We start from the raw sequence: 26780 nt of genomic DNA on the forward strand, positions 1-26780 counted from the left end.
ATAACGGATGAACACATTAAAAAGCAGGAAGCTAGTCCAAAATGTGGATTTGCAAACTGAAATAAAATTTAGACAATCATTGAAATTCATAACTTCTTTACCGCATATGCAGAAAACCATGAGATCAGAACAGAGTTAGCAGCATCAAATACACATATCTTGAATAAGTGTATACAGTATAATTATACTAACAGCTATAACGTTGACTGCTGGTCAAAATTGTAATGTTTTTATTTTTTATTCTTTTGGTAATACCTATAGTAAAAAATTTCATTGGTGGGGGGAGGGTTGCAGAAACAGGGCTTACTGACTGCTCCTTTTCTGTTTCCTCCCGGCTTCTCCACTCTGCTTTTTCGTAAGCTCTTTTCAACTCTCCTGAACTCAAAGACATTCTCCTCAACCCTGGGCACACCAAGAAGCTGCATTTTCATGCCACTGTGGTTCTCACTCAGTACCTGGACTGAAAGCAAAATGTTTCACCATGTCAACGAGATAGGTCTTTCACTATCCTTTCAGGGCTGCGTACACATAATCAAGACTTTCAAGTTTAAGAAATGCATGTCTGTGCTAACACATGGAAATATACGCCCATGCTAATAATACGGCACACAAACTTGCTGCTTGTGCCCAAAATAGATAAAGATACCCCAGCTTTCAGAGATAAAACACAGCCAGGACTTCGATGGCATGGTTTGTGCACTTGCAAATTTAAGTGCCGCCACCTACAAGGTCTCGTTGATTCCATCTTGCAGCATCTACCCTTTCTGTCCCTCCCCACCTGCATATTGTTGTGAAACAATTCGAGTCTTAGGGGAAGTCTAAGGACAACCAATCCTAGTTACAGAGGTGGCAATATGGAATCAGTTAAGTGCCTAGCATGGCAGAAATAGCTATACGGAACCTCTTCTTAGTACTACATTATTAAAGTTATCCTTTTCTTATCCCTAAGTGTCAGCTACTAACTCGCCTCCAAATCCTGATGTTTCGTGATTGTTGTAGTCTTTCTTGCACCTTTTCAAGTCCTATAAATCAATGTGCAGATAAAGCTTTTTTGCTTTCTTTGGAAGATACTGGTAATTGTTGTAAGCTATACTTAAAAGCATTAATAATCTTGTCATTTTTTTAGATCTAAGTTTTTCCCTCCAGTCTCCCACAAGAACCAAAATTTACTATGTCCGAGATATAGATTCTTTGAAATACTGACTGATGAACTTTAAGATCTTATTTTAAGAAAATCAGTTGAATGTGAAAAAAATTAAAAGTATGTGTACAAGCCACACCAGAGGCCTGAAGGACCCATACTCAGTTATGCATGAAAGAAAAATGAAAACATGCAACTAGTAAAAAGTTAACATGCTACACAAATCAAAGCACTTACACTATAAAAACTTAGGCTAAGTTATTTCATGCCAGAAGAGGGATTATTACAAACAATAGGAAAATAACAACATTTAAAAACTTAGGACAGTGTAAATCACTTCCAAGGCTCATTCCTGGCAGCCATGTTAGAAGTTCTGTTGCTACATTAAGGATTCTGTATTAGACTGTATTTTTCAAATATTAATGTCCCCATCAAACTAAGAAGGTGTTTCAAAATTGCTTTTGACTCTATATTCAAACCACACAGATGAAAACCAACATCGTCAAATTTAATGAAGACGGAACCATTGATACACAACCCTTCAACCTCTAACTCATAAGAGAAGGCTTATATAGTATGAGCACCTTCACCTGTGCCGAGTGCCAACTACTGCAACATTGACTTTCTGAACTATCCTAATGGTCAGTGGTATAAGGAGAGCTGTATAGTGTGGTATTTCAGAAGAGACCAACTCTGGAAAGGATATCCTGGAAAAAAAAAAACTGCAGAAGCAGCAAATGGGTCAGGACCCACAATATTTACAAAAACATCAGCACCATCAACCTCAAAAGTTTAGCCTTAAAAACTTCATCCAGACAGCAGCTTTAGTTTTTTTTAACTATTATTATTATTGTTTTACCCTACCTTTTAAAATGAGAATATGATGACATCTTTTGCAGACTCTTCAAGAGCACTTTAAGGCTCTAGCAGTCACCATTCTCTGGGCACACTCCTCCTACTCCAAATCATCATTTTAGGCTATAGTGCCTTTGTAATTCATCAAAAATACCGTTAAAAGAATCATGCAGAGAAGTTTATCATAAAACAACAGAACACTCGCAAGCATTTTCAAAACAACACTTATCTTCCAAAAAAGACCTCAGCAAATATATAATAGGCATTTTTCAGTTTTTAGACCTAGCGCAAGTAGGTTTTTTCCCTGACAAAGTTCACTTAAGAAGCGTGCTTTTGCTTACTAGGTCTTTTAAAGCAGATCACATTGGAATATGCTATTTTCCCCGTTAGGGTAAAACTTCCAGTCTTGCTAACAGTATTGGCAATTTGCATGAACTATGCCCAGTGATTTCAGTTCCGACAGAGAATCCACTGATTCAGCCACAGTCACTACAAGTCTGTATAACATGGTATGACTTTGATATAATTGTCCTGAAATCTTCCATGCTTCACTAAAGTAAGTCCATTACATCTTCACATTCTTTTTATAACTCTGCATAGATTTCAGAATTGTTTATAGCGTTCCAAACTGGGTTGATAATTTTGGTCTTCCATATGGAATGACCACTAGGATGTACATATTTCTTTAAGATGCACTAAAATTTGTGGTTAGAAAGGTAACTGAAAAGTCAGATGAGTTTAATAAACCTATCACGACATCTGAATGACCTTATTTGTGGCCGACAATAGTTTTTTAACAATAATATCTAAATAAGAAAAAAATAAGGGAAAAACAATACATGACGTTTCTACGGGAACAAAACATCATTGTTTTAAGACCAAGTATATTTGCATTAAAGTAAATAATTTTTTGCTTTTCTTTCTCTATTAAGCTCTTCTTCATCAATTCCAACCAAGACTTGTAAAAAAATATATTTTAAATGATTCAGAAAAATGTTTTATTTTCCTTCTTGAGAAGTGGTCTGCCACATCTATGCTAGAAAGTTGGTCCAGAAATGAAAATTGGATTAGTTTAATAGACTTCCTTTAAATTTAAAAGTTGTTTTAATACCATTTTTTAAGTTACAAACTTCTGACTATACTATTTACATTTAAGCATACTTCCTTACTAAATATACTTAGAAATGCTTGAGAAAAACTGGGAAAATTTGATCTGTATGACAGAGATCATGTGAAATAACTTCTGCCAGAGCTGAATGGTGCAGAACATTCTACGAGAGTGCCAACAGTGGGAAACCTCGCTGAGAAAGATAAATCTTCAGATTCCCCCCTCCCAGATAGTGATATACTTGTCTTGCTGTTCCCTTGTTAACATCTTTCGTGACCTGTACTAGAACTACTGATACCGTTACTTCCAATTGAAAGCTTCCAAAAACATGCCCCTACTTCCAACAGAAGTAGCTATTCTGATAGAGGAATTACCAGGTGGTGATCTATGGCCTGTTTAGACTAAATAGTTATTTAAAATTACCCCTCCTGACCTCAATAAAAGCTATGTCTACAAGTCATCTGAAACGGGAGTTCATTTCAGGGTCAGTTTTGACCTAGCATGAGACTTGTCTTGCCAGAAGGCTGGGAGGTTCCAAGAAGTTCACCCACTTTTTTCCCCAAAACATTCAAATATATTATTGATTATCTACAAAGAATCTATCAGAACTTTTGATTAACCATTTCAGGCATATATAACTTTGACTCTAGCACAGTTCATCAGCTCAGACAAAACTTCATGTGATAGTGGCCTAACTGTTTCTAGGGCTGATTCCTGCCAGGAAATAGAAGCAGCTACAGGTGTTTTTTTTTTTTTGGGGGGGGGGGGGGGTGGGTTGCACTGGGCAAAACCTGAGCAAATGAGCCCTGTGAATCTATCTTTTCCCTGTGGAAAGCTCTATGGGCCTATGCTGTTTCTATGTAAAGCCCAGCTATTTCGACAATGGAGACAGATGTGCATCTCTTCAGATGGGATGTTCAGGTAGAGATCATCTCGCTGGTTTATCAGTGGCAAGTGAGTTGCAAGGAATATGTCATTCTGTGTACAGCCAGCTCAGGTCCAGCACCATCATGTGGCCCTTCAGAAGGCTGAATACCATAAGGTTACCTGAAAAAAAAGGGCCGGGGGGTGGGGGTGGGGGGGTTGGGAAGAGGGAGAGGAGGAGGTCATAGCTTTAGCTTAGCACTGCCATGACCACCAGGCACCTAACTCTTCTAGAAAAGTTACCTGGATGCTGTATCCTTCCCTCTTCTGTTCCCCTGTACTCAAAACTGGCCCAAGGGAAATTAACTCTGCCCTAGCATTCTGAATGTTACTAAATAACTATTTTTCCATAATATAGCTAGTCTAAATCAACATGTTATTAAAAATAGCTGTTGATTTCATATGTTTTAATGTGCTTACAATTGTCTGCAAAGCAAAGGCTAGTATTACCCAGCACTTTGACAAAGAAACTAAAATAATGTAAAAATTACTGTTGTGTGCCTTAAATGAATAAAAAACGGCTAAGTGATAGGTTGTCCACGTAAATAGTAAGGGAAGGATCCTTGCTAAACGAGTCTTTTAATAGTACGCTTGTATGGCAGTTTTTAGACAGCCACGTTTTTCTCTAGTAGATGGAAGAGCAAGCAAGAACATCTGGTATGCTTGTATGGCAGTTCTTAGACAGCCACGCTTTTCTCTAGTAGACGGAAGAGCAAGCAAGAACATCATTATTAGTCTTGAGGTAAGATTTATAAGGAAAGAACAAATCAACAGTATGAAAATAAAAATATACATAATAATACAGAGTCAATAGAATAACAAAATTGTTTCCAACAGCTGGAAACTAAAGTTAGCAAATTTAAAATAGTAAGAAAATATTCACTTTTAAAGGTTATTACAACCTCTGAAACAGCTTAAATGTGCAACAGATACTCCACATCTGAAAGTTTTAATGTACATATTCACATATATGCATGCGCAGGGGGATGCTCCCAGCTTCCCCTCCATCTAGGGCCAGTTACAAGCAGTCTGCATTTGTGTGCCTCACACTCCAAAGGGGAGCACGTCAACACTTTGAGATAAGGCCTGCTTGGGCATCAGGACCTTGAGAAACAAAGCCTCCTCTCACTGCTGGGGCAGCGTTAATTATTTCCTTCTTGTCAGGACCTTGAGAGACAACACCTGCTTTTGCTGCTAGGATAGTGTTAATCATGTCAGATTGGAATTAACTCCTCCTTACCTGAGCTATGGGATCTCTCCTTGGGATCACCACTGCAAGAGTAAAGTAGTCTTTTGCAGTCACTCAAACTCCTTTCTTCAGTGCTGAAGAGTGCTCAAAGCAGCTAGCCGGCCGTTGCGGGTGTTCAGCCACCCCGCACCCCATGACCATGGGTGCAATAGTTATAACCATGATGGAGGAGAGTTGAACCCTGCAGCAGCCAAAAAGCTAAGGGCTGCAACTGCATGGAGAGAACTGCAATGGGCCTAGCAGCTCCACCTCCATCTTCCCCTGAAGGGAAGATAGGTTGGCCCCGGAGACCATCATTGGCTCTTCGCAGGTGACAGCAGGTCTGCCAACTTGCGGAGCCCCTCGGGACAGGGATGCCCTCCTGCAGTTACTTCCCTGGGATTGAGCGTACGTTGGCCACTGAGGTAACAGTGGGTAAGATCAACCAGAACTGGTTTGCCTAGTTCATTTGTTTGGGTAATTATAATTAGTATAAATTAGCTAGCTTTGTCTGTTTACTAAGTAGTTACTGCTAGCATAACTTTCAGTGTAACTAGAAAATAAGTAGTCTAGTTGAGCCAAGTTTCTGCTAATAAGAATTGTTGCTTTGCACCGTTGTAACTTGTGTAGTAAATTTTGATCTTTGAAACAAGTTGTGGAGTTATGCAGTAAATCTCCTTCTCTCCCTCCTCCCCTCCCTTGCACCACGCAAAACCCACATGGTACGGGACTGTAAGGTAGTCTGTCGTCCCATGACAGTATGTATAAATACACATAGACTATTATTAACTACATATACACACAGGCACAAAATAAATTTAAGACATTTACATAAGCTTATATACATGTGTCAAACAGGCATAAATTCAGGAGATCTCTAAAGCTTGTTTTATATAGAACAGATGTGATTATCCTTCTAGCCTTACAGATAGCTATGGGCAAAGCAAGATGAACGACTGCAATCTGTTGCAATACCACAGATGTGAAATGATGAGACCTTGGATGAAGAGTTTCTATTATGAGAATATAAAGCAGATAGCATAACTCAAAAATTGGGTACAGAAAAAAATAGCACAATTTAATCAAAACCAGCATATGAAAGAAATCAGGAAGATCAGATTTAAATCTGACATTAATTATGGGTCTCAATCTGACAGGCAGGTGATGGGTATAACAAACAAGAACAAAAGTAACATTAACTGCCACAGTGCGCACACTGTCACTGACAAGTTCTCTACTGGGTTGTCATCTGGGAAAAACGATTATACAGCCAGTGAGGTCAAACAACCTGAATCCATGTCAACCCTAGGATTCAAGTCTGATCCAGCTTGGGAGAACTTTATGATTTTCAAGCTATTGACCTGGCTCTTCACATCTAAAAGCTCAGGAAACAAAAGTTTCACCTACACCCCCTAGAACAACTGAGCTGCCAGCTGAACTGACATGCAAGTTCCTTGGTCTGCCAACACTAGGCTAACAAGTCCTCCCAAACTACCTACCATGCATGTTGGACTTGCATCTTGATAAGCAGTTTGTAGCTTTTCCTCTCAATATTGCAAAGACCCCACCAATCACAATTTTTGAGGCACAGTTAAGCTATTTCCTTTTCCCTACAAGATTGAGCCTTAGACAAAATAATCTGAATAGTGCCAAATGAAGAGGAACTAGAAGTTTTTTTTGTTTGTTTGTTTTTAAGTACAACAGAAGAATCAATTTTCTCCTCAGATGTGCCTCAGGAATCATCTCATGACTCTATCTTAAGTATCTGATCAATCTATAAAAGGACAATTCTATCATGTCCTGAGCACCTCAGATTAACAAAACTATTTCAGATGTATGAAGGCAAAACACATTAGAAATACAATCTACTTGGTTTCAAATAAGACGTTCAAGGTATGAACTAATTTGAAACACTTGCAAACAGTTTTATGTTGCTACATTTTTCACATAAGTTTAAACTATTGAAGAAAGTATATTCTAAACAATAACAGAAGACACTGGAAAGAAGAAGGAAAAGCAGCCTGCTAGGAAATCAATAGAAATTCTGTGCTTTCATTGTTTTATTTTTTATCTGCTGTTCTTGCAAGACAAGATGACAGCATTCATTATAAATATTCAAACTCCTTGTTGATAAGTACAAGGGAAATAAAATTTTTAATGAAAAGCTTTTCATATGTTCAAAATACTGATCAAATCATTTTCCAAAAACCTATAGAGATGAGTGCTAAATTCATACTTGTCCATGAAAAAAACATTACACTATCCTATTATCTGGAAATTCCATTTCTAGTTATCTTACCGGTAAATATTTAAAAGAAAAATTCAGATTATAGACCTGCATCAGAAAATCTCTATTAAAATTGTTCCACAGATCAGATTAAATTACATAAGCTTCTATAGCATCAGTAAAGCTTCCTAACAGGCTCACTCCTAAAAACCCTTTAAAGACCAGCAACCTCCCCAGCTAGCCCCAACTTCAGCCTCTCAGCACTTAGGCTCTCACTTAGTGGCACGGTGAGCTTCCCTCTGCCCTCATGGCTTTGGCATTTTGAAAGGCAAATTAACTACCAAACCATCTGCCCCAGAGAACCTTCTTTAGCTTACTCTTAACTCTGCATACCTGATATGAGACTTCTCCATACACAGAAAAGGGACAAACCACTAAGAAGCTAGGTCTCTGGTCTAAAGCTAGCACTAGAACAGTAGTTGCTAGTGAACTCAGAGATAATAAAGATAAGAAAAATAAGGAATGCATAGAATCTCTTGCTCAGAAAAATAAAACATAGGAAAAATACTAGATGGAATGGGTAAACAAAGCCAAAAGCAAGTACATCGCTACTTTCAGAGAAGTCAAGAAATGAGGGGGTTTGGTTACTAAGACTGTTGACGAATGATGAATAAAGGATGAATAAAAAAATTCCAATAAAGCCTCTCTGATTTTTTTGTTATCAAATACTTGACAATACTTTATATCCTTGTCCTACTCCAGTTTTCAATTCACATCCATGTGCAAACTGCGATAGGGGTTTTGGTTTACGAGAACTGCCTAGAATTCAGATAATGAAGTGTCTCTTGAAGTTTTTATGACTGATGTTTCCAACGTACAGGCTGTCCTTAGAAGATTTTTAACTTTAAGAAATAAATCACGTCCACTCCCTAGGAATAGTACACATTTTACATCTTTTCCCAGCCTATAAGATCTTCTCTATAAAAGAAGATGTCTCAAGTATGACTCAAGGGAGGAGAAAAAGTTTTCCTGCAAACCTTCCCTCCTCCCCCACCAAAAAGCTTATTAAAAACATCATCTTTAAAATCATAAAATAGTACCAATTGGATTCAGATTATTTAATACTCATTTGCTCTAATTTCATCTAGATATTATAACTGGCTTGTCTGTCAGAACACAAAAAATGCTGAACTATATTTTGAGGAAAAAAAAATTCCTACTTGGAAAATTAGTAGATGCTATTTTTTTTTTTTCAAAGTTTCTTTTCTTTCAGAAGCTGAGCGTATTTGTCCTTCATTCAGCACAGTATATTTTCTATACATAGCAATATTTATCTAATTAGAGGAGCTACAGCTGCATTAAAGTTATTTAATTTAAGTCAACCTGCCAGTTAAATACAAAGCTTAACATTTTTATACTCTCTGTCTAACCAGTATCATGGTAATTTTCTTGGAGATGCTATATCCTGCTTTTCCATTCTCATGGAAAGCTTAATTTCCTCAATAGCTGCAGAGACAGCTTCTCAGTATTCACTTCTTTTAAAGAGTGGGTCATTTATTTGGGCTTCTAAATATGAATTAGAAGCCAAGATTTCTTGGTATCCAGTGGTACCAAACCACAACAGCTCTCTGAGCCTCAGCGCTCCAAATAAGAAACAGCGTTCAAGAAGTTTAATGCAAAAAGGGCACCCCAAGTCCTATGTCCTGTCAAACATCTGGACTATCTTCATTTCGGGCTATTATGGCAGAGATGTGCACCTTTAAACCTTCTTGAAGATAGTCAATTAGGCATCAAGAAGCAGAAAACAGACCTCTTCCCCTACTTTACAGGGGGCTCGGCTAAAAATAAATAAATAAATTCTAGATTATACTGTGTTACAAAATAACAGTCAAATATACTGTAACTCTATAAATCCATCAGTTACATACACCAACAGAACATTCGCCAAGTGTAGTATTTTCTTTGGTCTTTTCTTTCAAAAGTGGTCATTTTATCTTTTTCTCTTTGGAAATATTACTTCACTCTTGAATTTATTTTAATTCATTACAGGACACTGAATACAGACATAATCTGGAAAACGTATGCTCACCATCACAATGGCAAAGACTATCTAAATTACTCAAACTGTGACATTTAAGAAGTATTGCTGATATACATATATGTATAGTTATAGTTACAGTTCTTAAAGCATTAAATAAAATCATCAAAACAGAAACACGGAGAGATTAGAATGTTACATATTTCTTCCTTCACAGTTTTCCCACTTCAAAAAAAAAATTGTGACATTTTAAAAGGTTTGTTTGGAGGCAATCAATACAGGAAAAGTTAGGTACAACAATAAATACAAGCCCGCAACTCTTACCAGTAATTTTCAGTAGAAGAGGGTTCATTACATCCAAAGAGTAACATGTGATGGACAGTGTCCATGCTGGCATGAGGTTTAAAGTCAACTGAAAGACAAAACAATCAGAAAGTGTACTATATTTACTCTCACCATGTATTACATAACCAAGAACATTTTGTGCCATCATTTCCCTGTAATACTACAAACAGGGTGTGCGTGCCCCCAGTCACTTCTTATCTACCTTCTGTTTTCCATTTACAACTTTACAAGCTTTTCCTGCATTTCCACACAATGGCCTTTCTCCCAAGCTAAAAGTATTACACCTCATTTAGTAATTAAAAATAAAAAAATTCCAAGTTTCTACCTCAACACTGTTGCATTTTTCTCCTATTTTAAATAGGACACTTGGTAAACATCTCATTGTAACCCAATCTACAAATTTTAGCATAACCAGTCTTTTGACTATTAGCTTCAAAATTTGCACTTGTGATTTAATAGTACTTTTCTACTTCTTTAACTTCTTGTCTCCACCAAAAATCCAAACAGTAAGTTACAGTTAAGAGTAACCAATAACGTATGCATTAGTTGGAGTGATAACTTCTTCCCATATTCCAGTTGGTTCAAAATTCTGCTACAACTTTCTTAGGACAAAAGTTCCAAGAAAAAGATTTTAATGTATTCTCACTCACGTGTGAAGTCCTTTGGAACGGAAACCAAGATTAAATTAAAGTTAATACAATCACATTGACCAGCTCTCCTATGAAGGAAGGCTGAGAGAACTGGGCCTGTTTAGCCTGCAGAACAGCAGACCGAGAGGGGATCTCAATGTGTACAAGTATCTGAAGGGAGGGTATCGAGAGGATGGGGCCAGACTCTTCTCCGTGGTGCCCAGCGACAGGACAAGAGACAACGGGCAGAAACTGAAACACACAAAGTTCCATCTGAACACGAGGAAAAACTTCTTTACTGTGAGGGTGACAGAGCAGTGGCACAGGTTGCCCAGAGAGGTTGTGGAGTCTCCTTCCCTGGAGATATTCAAACCCCATCTGGATGCGATCCTGGGAAATATGCTCTAGAAGACTCTGAGCAGGAGGGTTGGACTAGATGATCTCCAGAGGTCCCCTCCAACCTCAACCATTCTGTGATTCTGTGAAATATTCCTCATTACTAAAAACTTAGATAAAAGTGAACGTTCAGTATTCAAATGTCTCTGTTCTTTGTCCAATGCCACAAGAACACTGTTTTTACTTCTCAAACATTAGTGATCCTGTTTGGAATAGCAGAAAAGTTACTGACATCATACTGTAATAATACTGACTGTAAACGTACAATGATAGCATTTCTAGAAATAAAACAAGCTACACTAACTTCCTTTATTCATACTGAAATGATAAGTCAGGTGCAGGGAACGGAAAGGAGTTTTCCTTCATTTAAGACAGGGAAGGACCTCGGCCGGATTTTTAACCTTATTCTTCAGCAGAAGTTCCAAAACTATGGTAACTGAGCCACTCCTGGCCTTACGTGTACATAGATGCTTACAAGGTAAGTGTCTCCTAGCTTTTGTAAAAGCTTTAACATAGGCAGACCAGGAAGCTGTAAACCACAGAAACGCTATTCTGAAATTTGTAGATTTATCAGCATCCCAACTCAGTATGCGACCGTACAGCTGAGGAAGAGTTCCTGAAGTGTGTGGCAATGCAAATTATTCTCTCAGCCTTATGGGGGCGTGGAGGGTGGTGGAAATTAACTGGATAGTTTCTACCCGTGTTTTTTGGGGCCAAGATGTACAGTGAGAAATGAGGAAAAGCAGTCACTCTAGCAAAGAGCTCAAATTCCAGCTTGAACATGTACAGCATGCAGTAGCGTTGTAAGGGAGTGAGGAGGTAAGAGAAGCATCCGCGTACTCTGGGAAGCTGCTGTAATCATTGCCAACGTGAGCTCAAAGGCAAATTCAGTTTAAAGCCCACTAAGTAGCAAGCTTGCTAAGGCAGGTGTGAGAGGAGCTGAAAGATGAAAGCCACCTCCCCACCAGCCTCACTTTGGGACTTTTGTTCACAGGAGAGATGCTCCAAAAGAAGGGCTGAAGCAAGGTTATTTTGTGCGCTGCATATTCTTAAAAATGGATTCAGAACTGCTAAACTTGTCAGGATGACTCAAGTCTGAAGACTACATAATTTTTTTTTTTCCCTATCAGCAAATTCTACTCGTTCCATAGCCATAAAACAAATCTGTGTTACAGCAAGACCTTTTGTTTCGACATTTTTATCACTAATACCTAATAGCAAACCTATAATTAACTTTTGTGTGGAATAGACACTGTGCCATTTTGTGTGGACTTTCTATCTTAGTTTATAGGTGTTTCAAGCTGCCTTTACCAATTTAAGTGAGAAATGAAATTTCTCATGGAGTTCATAAGCAGTTCATAAATGTGAAATACAATGATCTTTATAGCAGAACCTGACAGCTGTACAAAACGTACTGTAAGAAACACCTACAAGGACAGCCTTGAAGAAAGGCTTCATTAAAGGTCAGACCCCCCCCCCCCACCCGCTGAAGCCACTGCTTATCATGCTGGCCAGCACTGTCTCATTGTTTCTTTCTACTCCCCTGCTGCTCTGTCATCTTTTGTACTTACTTGGATGAGTCAGTCAGGAAGGCTTTTGTCTTCCCTGCACAGTGTCCATTGCAATGACGTTCTAGCGTATGGACCTTTAAACACTATTTTTAAAGTTATTACAGGTAAGTTATAAAAATACTACTACTACTAATTGGAATTAGTGCACAAAATTAAAATTAAAGCAAAATTAGGTTTTTGTGTGAACTATTTGCGTATAGCTGTTCTAGCTTACATATCTGATCATTCCCACTGAAATAATCTAAAAACCTCTCAGTGTATCTGTGAGCTTGAGAGCTCTACAGAGTCAGTTGGTCTTTTCTTGTAGAGTGATTTTTCTTAGCAACGCTCCCAGGCTTACATCAATCTTCCAAAATGGGGAGGAGGGGGTGGTCAAAGTAAGCCATTGGGGGAAAAAAAAAAAAAAAAGTAGATGTAAAAAAAAAAAATCCAACCACACCCCACACCAAAAAAACCCAGACTATGTTAACTATTTTCCTTCACAGCTCCAGATACTGACAATTAGCCAACACTCGTGTATTGTGTAGGATAGGTATCAAGCAGCATATGAGAACACTTGGAAGCTTTCAAGAAGTTTAGACTACATTGCAATTGTTTTCTAGATCAAAAAGTTTGAGAGATCTTCAGGTATGAGCTATCAGGAAGAAAGAATGGATGAGCCAAAGACTGCTGGCACGCAAATATTCATTCCACTTGTATCATATAAAATCTTAGCCATTAAAAGGACCATTAGACAGCAGGAAAATATGAAAGTTTCATAGACAGGTTCCTTTTCACGCTTTTCTGCGCCCAGCTCCAAGTTCCAACAATGGGACTGCACCTCAAGTTTGACTCACACATGAGGAGTTCAACATAGATATTTTAATTTTCTAAGCTTTAAGTTAAAAAAAAAAATTAAGATGCTAATATACACTCACAAACATTAGAAAAGTGAACCAAAAGCAAAAAGAATTTGCAAAATCCCAACACCACTTCCACTTCAGGTTTGTTCACATACAGCTGTCATTTAAATCAAAACCTACTTTTTAATGCATGTAAAAGTGGCATAAAGTGATTACTGAAATGCTAAAAGAGCAACAGTTTCAGTGTATATGCTAAACCTGAATAAGGTTTGACCTACTTGCCTAACAAAATGCTACTTTGAGTTATGATCTCCTTGAGAAATAGGAATGAACAGATCAAAAACAGATAAAGAGAACATCAATTTAATCTTAACAGCGTTTAGTTAAGCTATGTATTTAACCCATTCATTTCTAACATGCTCATCTTTGCAAATAACTCAGTCATATAACGCTGACATCCCCCTTTTTTTAATAGCTTCCTTCTACATAATATGATTGAACTCATTTTAAAGAAACATATAAATACATCAATGTTCACTTTGATAGATTAGAGAGATAGTAGAAGCCTCCAATTCAGTGAAGCCACCGTTACTAGGTATTAAGGAAGTTTATATATGCCATACTAAGATAACAAACCCACAACATCCCAGAGTCACGTATGGAAGAAAGCAATAAATCATGTAATTACTACCATCTGTGTTGCTGAATGTAACAGGCTCTCTCTCATTTGTATAGTACAATTTGACAGATAGGGACTTATCATCAGTTAGTAAGAGAGAGACATTTATTTGCCGGTCAGCCATGTGAGTGAAAATAAGGAGATGAAGATGACAGTCAAATTTCTTGGCTGAGTGGCTTGCTGTCAGACTTGATTCTTAGGAGTATCTGTAGAACACCCTTTAGCTATCACTACAGCTCAACAGTCAGAAGCTGATTTTTATCAAAGTCTGCACCATTAAAGACTCAATCTACTTTCTGGTTTAGCTATTTATCCATATACACTAATTAAACATGAGGTGGGGAAGAAAACCTGAGAAAACTTTTTTTTTTCTTTAATGTGAGTGTAACCCTACCTTCTTCAAAAATCCGCATATTAATCTGACTCATTGATATATTTTACATATTAATTTCACAGTCATTTCATCTCATAGGAGCAAAAGGTACACACCTAACTAAAATGTTAAGTCTGTGGCATAGTCTATCCAAAAAAGCCTCCCCCTGTCCCCAGTCAGGATTTAGAATCCTTTTGGGACAGAAAAAGGACTGGTTCAAACAGAAATCTCAACCTTGACAGTTTGACCCTCCACCGAAGAACTGCTTACAGTAAACAAACAGCATCTGCCAAAATATACAGATGCATCCCTGAAAAAGACCTCTAGGATGACACTTGCTCTGCTCCTCCTTCTGGTTGGTAGCAGTTTATTAAAAGGAGCAAGTCAGTAGTCTTACTTGCACAGTCTTAAAATTGACTTTGGATAAGTTGGTCAAGTCTGGCCCAGATGCACAGTATGAGGATATACCCCCTGTTCCTGTGCAAGCAGGACTGACTATCTACTGGTAGCAAATGCTTAGCAACATAACAAAGCTAGAGTTTGAATTCAAAGTTCACAAGCGCAAATTTGATAAAAATACTGGAAGAGTTACGGGCAATGTTATCTACATACTAATGAATGCAGTACTGGCCACATGCAATGTTGAAAAAAAGTCTCCTCTTCCAAAGCGTTTCAGTTTTGTCAATATGCATCAAAGCTGTCCTGTTACTAACTTTATAAACAAAATCCCCTCTTCCACCCACACTCTTCGGGTAGGGAGGAAAAAGGAGGAGAAATAGGAAAATAAGGTAGAAAAGGAAAGGGTAAAACACACACACACAGAAATGAGTAACTATTTACTTGGAAGCACCACATGCAAAAAACTGAACCAGAGGCAGAAAATTGGGCCCTTGTTCTAAATACTACCAGAAACTGTCAGAGACTCTCAGAGACTCTCAGGTAATTCACCCCTCCGTGTTTCTCCTTCCCTTTCCACACTTACTGTTTTCATCCTGTGTATTCATACCTACGCCCTTCAGAACACATACTGCCTTCTCAACAGACGGCTGAAAAGCAACCCAGAACAACAGAAGACCATCTTTTCGGTTTCAGAAACTTCTATCATCAAGTAAAACAGTAATCAGCGAAGGTTAATTCACATACAGCAGTTTCCCAAAGAAAACTAAGTTAAAAACCTTATTTAGGTAACATCGACTATTTGTATAATTTCCCTTGTATTTTTTTTTTTTTTTGCACTGTTCATTGGAAGTGTAGTGAATGTGGAATCTGCTCAAACCAGATAAAAATACGTAAGTTATCATTTTAAAAAGAGCAATTTCATTCTGTGCATATCAATCTTGTATGCTTATTTAAGCAACACAAAATACATGTATGCAAGTTGTAAGCTAATAATTAGTTCCACAATGCTTACAGATATTAAGACATAGTTAAGGAAAAACTCCATTAAGCCTCTCATTTCTTAGAGGATGATACTCATTGTAAAAGTCTCTTGCTCCATTTTCTTCCCTGAGAAATTTTAATTTGCTATTCATGTGTTTTATGATAGGTCATTTTGCATTTTTATAAATTCTACAATTGGATATTTGTTCCTAGTCTTTCCAAGGAATACACAACTTCTGTTGATTGCCGAGACTCCAGTCTCAAATTGTTTTCCACTGAAATCACTTTCCAGTGATTTCACTGAAGTCAGATGGAACTGATCACTTAACCACATGCTTACGCGTTTTCCTGGAAAACGCCAAGTAAAGCGTAGGCAGTTTTACTTGTTCTGTTTTTAGGACAAGCAAATATAAGTCTGTAAGCAATGATATTATGGGAAACCTTTATGTTCACTAAACAGGTTTTTTTGTTTGCTTGTTTTTAGTTTGGTAATCAAGTTCTTGCTCTCCCCAAAACCCCATCTGACAACTGGGATAGTTTTCAGACAGACCTTGCGTTGCTTTGTGTTACACGCACTCAAGCTCAGTGATCAATGGAACAGTGACTAAATCCCATAAAAGTCTGACGAAAAAACACACAAGCATCTAAAAACTAAAAGTTTCTCAGTCTTCAGAAATATAAATGGGTTACCCTACTTGAGTCAGTCAGATTTTGCTTATATCCCACCTTTTTTTTAAGCAAACTTTTATTAGTAGGTTTGTTTAGATGTATATACCACTGAAAGTATTTCATAAGGATTCAATACCTGCAAACACCAAATTACAGGACTACACGTGCAGCTGCCTAAAGATTTTAACCGTGGACTTTTGCAACTCAATGAAGCACTAAATATAAATTAAACAGGAGGTTAGTATACCTTTTTATGAATCACAAAAGTAAAAAAAAGGGCAGAACAGTGCACTGCAAACACTGCAGTAACCACAGGTGATCAGAGACTGAACAGTCATAATCCCTTTTATGTTCATTTTTCTTCCTGGGGCCGATCTCCTAGCCAAAATGTAATTCTGCAGTCGGGGCTGACTCCTTTACTAAATACATACATATATGAAAGCCTCAAATAAAAAGGGAGGGGAAAAAAGGTAAATTTTCTTAGTTACCCCCATACAACATTAAAATGTAAACCAAATACTATGTTGGGTTAAAATATCAGTTCATGCAAGGAGATTCATGTGAAGTTACGCTGTCATAATACACTATAGTAAAAACCATACAAGATTGCCACCGTTTTTGTTGTATGTGTGGACAGCATCCTAAAATTTACTGACAGAGTCAAAGGAGAAAAATATAGATGTTCTAACTTTTCACCGTTTTCCTTTATTTCATTCCATAGTATGTTATGACAGTGAAACTACCTTTAGTAAAACCAACCATTCACAAGCCTTCTCTCTACCTAAACAACTGGATGTTCGTAAGCAAGGCAACATAAAATTAAGAGCACCCAGAAGACATTCTGAACGGATGGTGTTGCTTTCCAGATCTATGTGACCCTAAGCACTGGCACACCTTTACAGTAGATCCTTTTATTTGCCTGTCATCTTATTCATGCCACAACACTACAAAAGGGGAGGAAGAGGGGGAATCTGTTGTTCTTGTTCTGTTTTTTCCCCCTGGATAGGTAAGATCTTACTGCATTTAATGTTGACTGCAAGCACAAAGGATTTACGGCCTACACCAGCAGGTAAATAAACAGTCTGCTCAGCAGAGTGGAATTAAGTATCCGGCCAGAGACAGAAAGCCAATACTTTACAAATGGGACTGTTTGGTACCGGCTGCCAGAGGCATCTGCATGCAGCTCTTTAACTACTATTACTCATGAATCTCTCCAGACCCAGTTTGTTATCTCAACTCTAAGTAGCTCTCTCTAGTTTGTTTCTGCATTAGTCATGATGAATGCATTTTAGAAACTGACAGCCAAAGATTAAGTTGATAAGAGTCAAAAAAAGAAAAAAAAACCCACCAAATAAACCACTTTTATTTCATTCTTCAACAGCTTGCTTAGGTTTTTCCAGTCAACCAACACTCACCTACATAGGCTTCATCATCCACCAGCAGAGGTGCTGACATGCAGAGGTAGGTATCAGACTATTAAAAGACACAAAAGAACAGAAATTACCTTAAAATTGGGCGTGCTCAGAGTGAACAGCACAGAAGCATCAACATTCTGAAGATGACTGTGATAGAACAAAATAAACTGGTACGAAGGTTACACTCTTACAAAACTTAGCACTGAATTTATTTGCAGTGGTTAAAAAAAACCCTTTTTCCCAAAATTTGAAGGGGGTAACAACAATACCCTTCTGATGGTTCAAATATACAGGATAAATCAATGGGTACAGTACATAAGAAACTATCAAGCTTCCGATTTATTTTGTCCAAGGTTGGTATGCACTACCCTCTCATTATTTATCAACTCACTACATTCTAAAAATAAAGGGCATTTAATAGCTAAACACATTTCTACCTGAATCGGTATCTTACCCTATTCCAAGATATATAAAACTAGACCACAAAAATGGAAAAGTGTTGTGCCATTGCAACAGCAATCACAGAAGGGTATCTATTTTTGAATCATGCAACTAACTCCAATTACAATCAACAAAAATATTCTTCACTGGACATTCTAACAAACTTCACTTATCTTTTAAAATAAAGAAAAGGAGGAGAATCAGTAAAAAAAAAAAGTGATTTGTGATAAGTCTTTGAACAGTGTAAAGGACTATCATTTTCCTGGAGCAATTGCACAGATGAGCCCATCAAGATACAGTGTAATGGGCAGCTCAGACAAACACATCAAGAATATCGTCTTGAAGAAGCTACAGTTGCCTTGGTTGCCTAAAAGACTTTTGGTTTGTGTTTAAAGTGTCCGACCTGTCAACTCTGGCAATATCTCAGGATTAAAAGATGAACCTATTAAAACGCAAACACAGTAAACTGACCAACGGCCACAAACAAAATCCAGGTTTTCCATGAATAAGCACTGTGGCCCAGTCCTTGAAAGCAGTAAAACCGTAATCAGGCAATCCTGATGAAAGAAAGGCTCTTACTTTGTCGTCTTTGCCCATCAACAGAACAGTCGATAATGTGCTGGTACAAAACAGTTACAGTTTGTAAATGCATGTGAACTACCTGAAAATATGCAATGAAATGAGCCTTATTTTTGTCTACTGAATGCAGAGCAGGTCCTACAGAAGTATCTAGAACATCAGTTTGCTTTACTAGGACATTTGGCCTAAGACATTGTAAGATATATGAATTTATTTTAAATGAAATTAATTCACTGCCATGTTGCATTTATATGTAACAGAGTAGTCTATAAGGTCAGCAATATGGCTTCTGGAATAACAGCTTCACTATTAACTATTTTACACTTTTTCCAATTTTAAAGTTTTTAAAGAAAGAAAAGATCATCAGTACTTGTATCAGCTACAGCACATCCACAAACTCCAAATCTGATAAGACTTTCACAAGGTTTGTGCAAATCACATGAAGTTCCTTCTACGAAAAGCTTCAAATCTACTTTAAAACAAGATGCTGTAAATAGACTTAAACAATTAGATGCAACTGAGGGGGGAAGGACAGGTACAATGGTGACAAGGATACGTGATTACACAAAGCTGCGATGTACACAGATAAGTAGTAGTTTTTGTGTTTCTTTGGTAGAAGATGGGAAAGATAAGCAAAGGTCCGTAGATACAATTGATGAAAATGGCTTTGTGTACTCTAGATAAATGCATTTACAGAATGAAAGTTGAACATATGAAAGCTTTCAAAGAAACCGAAAAGGAAATATTCCACCTCTAATGTATCAGAAAGAGGAAATATTCTACCTTTTCTATTATCTAGGTTCAGAACTAATATTTTTTTTTCTTTTTAAAGGGAAGTTTCATGTAGGACCCTATACCCAAACTCTGAAAGTCAGCAATAGCAATGCTAGGCAGTGTGGCAGTAATAAAACCATAGACTTCCTATTTTTAATCACAAATTGAATTTAGTAATGAAAACAGTCTAGGCTACAAAAAAGGACTAGATGTATTTTTGGAAAGTACTGCTTAACTAATTTGATTCTTATTTGGGTAAGAAGAGGGTATAAGGGCTTAACACAGATACAATGGGATGAGATTCTGTAACTCATGGCATAACATCTGCCCAGATTATTATAAGAGCCTAGATCAACTCATATTTTCTTCTCTTCCATTTATTTATTAAAGATTGTTAACGGAAAATTGCAGATGTATTAAAACAGGCATCAATGCTACTCATTTATCTTAACTGTTGCAGCAACTCAATCATGCATCTCTAACCAAGCGTTCTAATACTCTGACAAGCAGGAAGTGTCCCAGTTAAACTTCTTTCTTTCATGTTCTTTCTCCTTCCTCTTTGATACTGAAACATTCTATGCTGCATACCTAAGAACATTTCTCTGAGCGAATCTGATGTGTGTTTAGATTAAAATCTCAGCCTTCCTGAGAAAAGTGAAGGAAAATCTAAAAAATTAGTTATACCTGCTGCTCTGGAGAAGAAACTGGGGTGGCGGGGACCACAGAGAGAAACTTAGATTCTAAGTTTTTTACTTCCAACCTATCACTTGTATTGCCTTTTATTAGTTAGCCTTCAGAATATTCTCCAAAAATAATCAGAAATCACTTCATGTCATTAACTGAAGATCCTGGCCAGCAGTCCGTTTAGCATGAGAAGCCTACAGATGATCAGCACAGGCAAACCACTCAACAGTTACAATTGCACACCACTCTGTATAGTTCCATGTCCCTCACCTCCTTCTACTGTTCCAGTCTACCACCCTATATTATTTCCCATCAAGTCATCTCCTTTTCCTCCCTATTCAAATATAGGTTTCAAGACCAGAGAAACTAGGATACAATAGAATACAAGCCCACAAAATTAACCTAAAGCTATTCCCTTTCAAAAGGCTTTCAATAATTTCTAAAAAGTCAAGAAGCATATTTGAAGAGGAAAGAAGGCCAAGATTATAGATGGGTTAAAAAAAGTAATCTGATAGATTCATGATCCAAAGAACTACCAAGATCTATTAAACATGAGTCTGCACCAAACCTCCAAGCCAAGAACTTTCTCTTACTATTGGGAAGCAGGGAGAACATGTTTTAGCTACTGCAATGCCCATTCTCTTATCCTACTGCTTACATTCTTTCCATAAATATCTGCTATTAGGTCTAATCAGGGGGAAAAAAAAAAAAAAAAAAAAAAGAGTGCTAGGCCAAATGGATAATGCAGCAAGTCAACATGATCATTCTGAAGTCTTCACCACGACTGACATGAAAGCTTGTCCTGGCATAGTCACAAGTGTTTTCAATTTTCTTTCCGATGTATGAGCCAGGGGATACTTAGCTACCAAGACAAGGCAAACAAACGAATAATCAGCTACTGGATCCAGCAAAACAGATTCTGATAGCTGATCTCAAATTGTTTAAATTATAGCCTTCAAACACACAAAAAAACACGAACATCCTCACATTAAGGCATTAGAAGAGGCATTCACTCAAGAATCAACAATAATTCTGCCTGTTTCTACCTCATCACATGTATGACCGAGCATAAGGGTGCATATTTGATCAGCCTTCAAAAAGAAATTACCACTGTGTAAACCTCAAGCATTTAAGAAATGAGCAGAAAAAAATAAAATGCAATTGCTCCAGTAGGTACAATTCCATCCTTTCAGATGTTTTCAAAAAACATGGAAAGACAAGATGAACAGAACTTTGAAATTCAGACTTTTAAAAGCATACTGGCAGAGGAAAAAGAACCCAATGTATTTCCTTCCCATTTCCTGCTACCCCCCCCCCCCGCCTTTTTTAAGCCGCTAATCATTAATCATGGCCATCATTAAAAATTGCATTGCTTCTTATAAATTAGTGGCATTGATATTTACTGTGTCAGCGTCCATATCCATTCAAGGAACCAAATTTATTTTTCGTAGAACTTCACTGTGAGCAATAATCAAGTTATTCACATAATTTTCTTCAGAAGCAGTGCAAGTCTTAGGATCAAGATCTCCACTCGTATTTTGGTAGTGAAGGGACACAAAGAGGTAACAGTAATTCATGCGTATTTGACAAGTCAAATTTCCTCCTTGCTTTATTACATTTATATATCACAAACAAATATTTATCATAGGTATTATACAAAACAGTTTTAATTGTAGTTCATAATAAGTATAGCATATATTATAAAGCATAAATATTTTCTAAAAACTGTAGTTTTGAAATAAAAAAATTAAATCTACAGGTGTCATTATCGACCCACTGGCAGAAGCTCAAATCAAGTAGTTCACAAAAAGACTTGCAAAACCCATTAGACAAGAATCGCCCCCCCACACTAACAGTATCCCACCAAACAACATCTTTGATCACTTTTTACCTCTTCAGTAATATTTATGAAGTTTCAAGTGTACATTTAAGAACTGAAGCAATACTGTACATCAAAATAATTGAGCAAACTGAGTTCAAATGAAACGTTTGTCCAGCCTCAATCACGTAATAGTAATTAACTCAAAAAAATCACCACTTTTAATGAAATAGCTTGAGATACAGTATCAATTGCTCTATAATTTTTTTTAGTTATTATTTCATATTCAGTTATTAGCAAACAGATATTCACAACAGTAAAAGACTGCAAGTTACTGGCTTGCAAAGCTGGCAGAGTAAACATGTTTTCAAAGTGAGCTGATTGCATCCCTTCTGGGAAAGGAAAATCCTGTCACTTTATTTTTAAATAAACCATTCTAGTGCACTACTAAACTACTGTGCAGAGGCATAATTTTCTTGTAACTATCTGAAGAATAAAGAATGGTTATAGAAAGTTTTCCTCAGAAAAGGCCTCTGGTTCTCTTCTCCACAGCTCCTAGATGCGCTCCACCTGCACAGCACCCTAAAGGTATTCTTTGCACTACATACATACTTGCATTTTTCTCACTTTGCAACTGGAACAACCATTAAGAAAAAATATAAAGCATTTAAGCACTGTGGACATTTTTCCCCCCAACTTATGAGAGGTGGTACTGTTCAAAAGCACCAATGAATGTAAAATAAATTTATTAACCAAGCCAGAAATCTGCTTCACTGATTTTCAGATTTGTATTGCTTGCATAATATACACTTCATTGACCCTGCTCATAAGGGGTGCTTAGGACGATTTCACATGACTGTTCACGTTTGGCACTTCTGCTGAAGGAACGCACTTCCCAACTCAACTCAGGAATAGATTTTCAGTCAGAGGACTCTCTAAGCCATGTAAGGGGGCAGTTCTAATCGATTCGCCCAAGGGGCGTCTGTAGCTAGAGAACATAAAGCAGGAACAGAAAATCAAAACCCAGAAAGGTCACCATATCCGGTAAACTAGAAGAAATATGAATTACTTAAAAGAGGGCACATAAGGCGCTGCAGCCCCTGCCGTGCCTGAAGTACCAACATATTGCACAGTTTTTTCACACATCTATTAAACACTAGTGGCTGTTGGAAAAAAAAAAAAGTTTATCATAGCAACCTTTCCCACAGCCTAGATAACACACGCAACACATATGAACTAAGTTCTACGCAACTTTAAAAGACATATTTGAAAAGCTAGGCTACAAGTTCCAATAATGGAAGGATGCACAGCTAACCTACAGATACAAGGACAGACATTAACCTTAGCTCTGGCCATGTTCAAAATCACTGCACTAGGAATTATACCACCATTACCATTAAACGGTGTTACCAACACTGACCACATAAAATCTATTTTTTCCCCCCTCCTTCTCCTACTATTTGAAGGCACGTTCATATTTCCTCTGTGGATCAGGCTTACGTTTTACAGAGTTTAAGCTGTAAGGTTAGCTATGTGCCTCTACATTAAGAAAATTCAATGATCCCTACAGCAATCATTCTAAAACAACAATGTGAATGCTTGTAATATAGATACACCCTGACTCATAGGGTCAAAAATTCATCTCAGTTTCAGAGGAATGCACACAGATGGTTAGACTTTTCTGAATCCAGACAGGTTAATTTTCCGTATCTGTTTTCAACCCACAAGAATTATCTGGGAAACTCAAGGGAATAAGGCCTCACTGGAATATCAAAGGCTTTGGAAAACAGAATTAAATGTGATTGCCTACAGTGATGCTATGGAAGCACTCAATACAGCTGCAATGTTATTTCAGCACTGTCCTTTTTCTAGCTCGGAGCTATTTTTGACTAAACAGGCAAGAACTTAACCCCTTCTAGAACAATTCATATGTTCACATGAACCTTCAAACTCTAGGTCTGCTGCAGGTCACAAGAGGTCCACTGGTCATAAATTACAAACAAAGGACTCAGCAGTTTTGTTAGACACGTTTCTATTAGCTATGTGTGACTCTACTGGTGATAGAGAAACATGACAGTAGAGAAAGAGGTCAAAAGAATTCAGTTTGTGAAGCCTATTGGAAGTGTTAATCTGTGGCCAAACAGTAAATTCAGAAAGCCTACGTTTTGCTGGGAAGAGAAGATTAGACTTTCAGTTGACCTTTGCGTGTGTTTAGAGTACAATCCTAAAAGGCGACACTTAGATTTTGCAGTTCTAATACATAGGAGTAAATTTACAGAACCGTCTCCTGAAAACATTGCAAACGGGATACAGGTCAAATGTGTGCACAGGTCCCCAGTGCTGTTCTAAATAGCCTCGGACACCCTGTCTAGCTCCAGCTAGGGAGGGCATTAGTTTCCGGCATGCCCTGTATCATACGTGCCAGCCCTACACAAATGTTGTGGTTGCTTCAGAGAATCTGAAATGCAGCATGGTACCTATGTTTAGGCAACTGAGTCCTTTTGTGTGAGAGATTGGGGTTAAATCATTCAAAAGAAAAGAGGGAAAAAACAAAAGAGAGGCCGGAATTACTTAACAGGCTAACTGATGTATATGCCGAAAATATGATACTCAAATTAATGGAAAACAGTGGCAGACCTTGAGAGAAAGAATACACTTCAGAAACTTAAAAAAAAGAGTCTCTTAACATAGTTGGACAGGTAGAGCCAGTGAAAAAGAAGAGTCTCATAGTGCGAGTCTGAAGTCCTCTAAAAAGATTATATAATAATGTATGCAGTATATTTATGCCAGGGCACGTGAAGCATAGTAAGATGCCTATTTCAGAAATGATAGCTCCAGTTGAAATGTGCTAAGATGAAGAACTTCTCGGAACTTCTACTGATTCAAATTCTTTTAAGAAGCTATTAGAAAACTGACCTCAAATGCTGTATGAATTATAATATGTAAATCTTGCTATTAATAAATATTTGGCTTACCTTATGTGATAATCATCACACTTTAAAGCCTTCAACAAGATGGAGCACCTTTCTGAAGAATATCTTTGCCTGTATCTTATGCCCTGGCCTTCCAAGTCTACCAAATCTTCTTTCTAAAGGCACTGTAACCCCCTCCCCCTGCTCCCCCCAAAACTCCCCAAGAAACTGATTTTTAGATGCATTGACCTACTCTGGCCATTCCAACAGTACTAGTGAGCTAAATTTTATTAACAGAAACTCAAAAAAACAAAACAAAAACAACGAACTTCAGAATTATCCAGTATCTGATTCCACATCTCTGCAAGGTTCTAATGGTCTCCAGCTAGCTAAATTAAAAATAATATACAAGTGGCAACTCAATACAAGAAGCTGTGTTTTGTAGAAACAAGCATTTCCAAGGCGAGACAAGTTGATTAAGAAGATTAGTGAAGTCATTTGATGATGGAAAGAAGCAGAAAAGTTGAAGCTGGTTCAAAATAGGGCCACAATAATAGTTCAAGGCTTTAAGAAAACGCCTTACAGCAAGATTACAGCAAGTTCAGTCATTGAAACTGTGGAAACAAAGGGCAAATGGTAACTTAAATACAGTCTATAAACACCTATAAAAAAAAAAAAAAAAAAGGGGCAAAAAACCCAAAAAGCCCCAAAGAGAAAAGATTTCTATTCTAAGACAAAGGTGTAATGTGATGTAGTGAGTAGGAACAGAAACTAGAAGAAAAAAGTCAACTGGAAAAGAAAAAAAAAGAAATCTTTTTTTGGAAAAATGACAACTTCATGCACCAGTTAGAAGGAACTGGGCTAGATTCTCTATTCATAGTCCTCAAACACTACAAGTTTTCCTGAAATATAAACTCTAGCTCGGTCACAAGTGATGAGGCTCCAAGTGAACAATATTGTGTAAAAGTCAATCGCACGTTTCATGCAAGAGTTTGGATTAGATCATCATAATGGTCCCCTCTGGCAGTATAATTCATGGATTCTTTGCTTGAACACTACATTGACTTGTGCCTAACCGAACAACATACATTGTTTATATACTCAACATCTTCAATTACACAAAATAGTATTACAAATGAGTACAATATTTTACTGTATCTTTGTATAATTTTCTTTAAAAGATAAATAATTAAGATACATAGACATTAAATGAGCAAGTAAATATTTTTTAATCAGATAGGAGACTATATTTATCTTAATTTCGCAGATTCGCCAGCTTTTATAATGAGTTTAATCTCAATAATCAATACAGCCTTGTTTTTTGGCACTGTAGCTATTCAGTTGTCCTCTTGAAGCCTTTTCCATCTGCACTATTACTTCTGTATCTTTCATGCAGAATTTTACATTAGAAGAAAGTTCTTTCCCATCACAGCAAATACATCACTCTTGATTTCTCAGATTAACCAGCTGATGAACTGAATACAACTTCCACTTCCTTCCATCAAATTACAGCGTAGCAATACAACTGAAACACAAGATTTCCTCTTCACAAAAAATGCAAGTGAAAAACAGATAGCATAAAACATACTGACGTTGCTCTAAAGCTACTATTTTGTTCTCTAAAGTTTTAATTCATTCACATCTCCAGTAATCTCTGCTCCTCTCCTCCCCCGGCATCATTTTTTGCTTTCTGTACTACACAAATTGTTATGACTGAGAACTCAGGAACCAAAATTAGGTATTACCAAAAC

The 26780-nt window shown here is 37.3% G+C and overlaps 1 protein-coding gene across 10 annotated transcripts in view; it reads right to left on the reverse strand.

The window, feature by feature from the left end:
• Positions 1-26780, reverse strand: part of PAM (peptidylglycine alpha-amidating monooxygenase) — a 151935-nt gene that overhangs the window by 62185 nt on the left and 62970 nt on the right. For all 10 annotated transcript variants that reach the window (XR_011137694.1, XM_068927043.1, XM_068927046.1 and 7 more), the window contains 2 exons: positions 17821-17878; positions 9846-9933 (listed from right to left, as the gene is read on the reverse strand). Coding sequence is in view for 9 of the 10 variants with exons in the window: in XM_068927043.1 (XP_068783144.1) it covers positions 9846-9933; positions 17821-17878 (146 nt within the window). In the remaining variant the exon portion in view is untranslated. The remainder of the gene's footprint in view (positions 1-9845; positions 9934-17820; positions 17879-26780) is intronic.

This window comes from Struthio camelus, chromosome Z (assembly GCF_040807025.1).
Source record: "Struthio camelus isolate bStrCam1 chromosome Z, bStrCam1.hap1, whole genome shotgun sequence".
In the NCBI taxonomy this organism is placed as follows: Eukaryota; Metazoa; Chordata; class Aves; order Struthioniformes; family Struthionidae; genus Struthio; species Struthio camelus.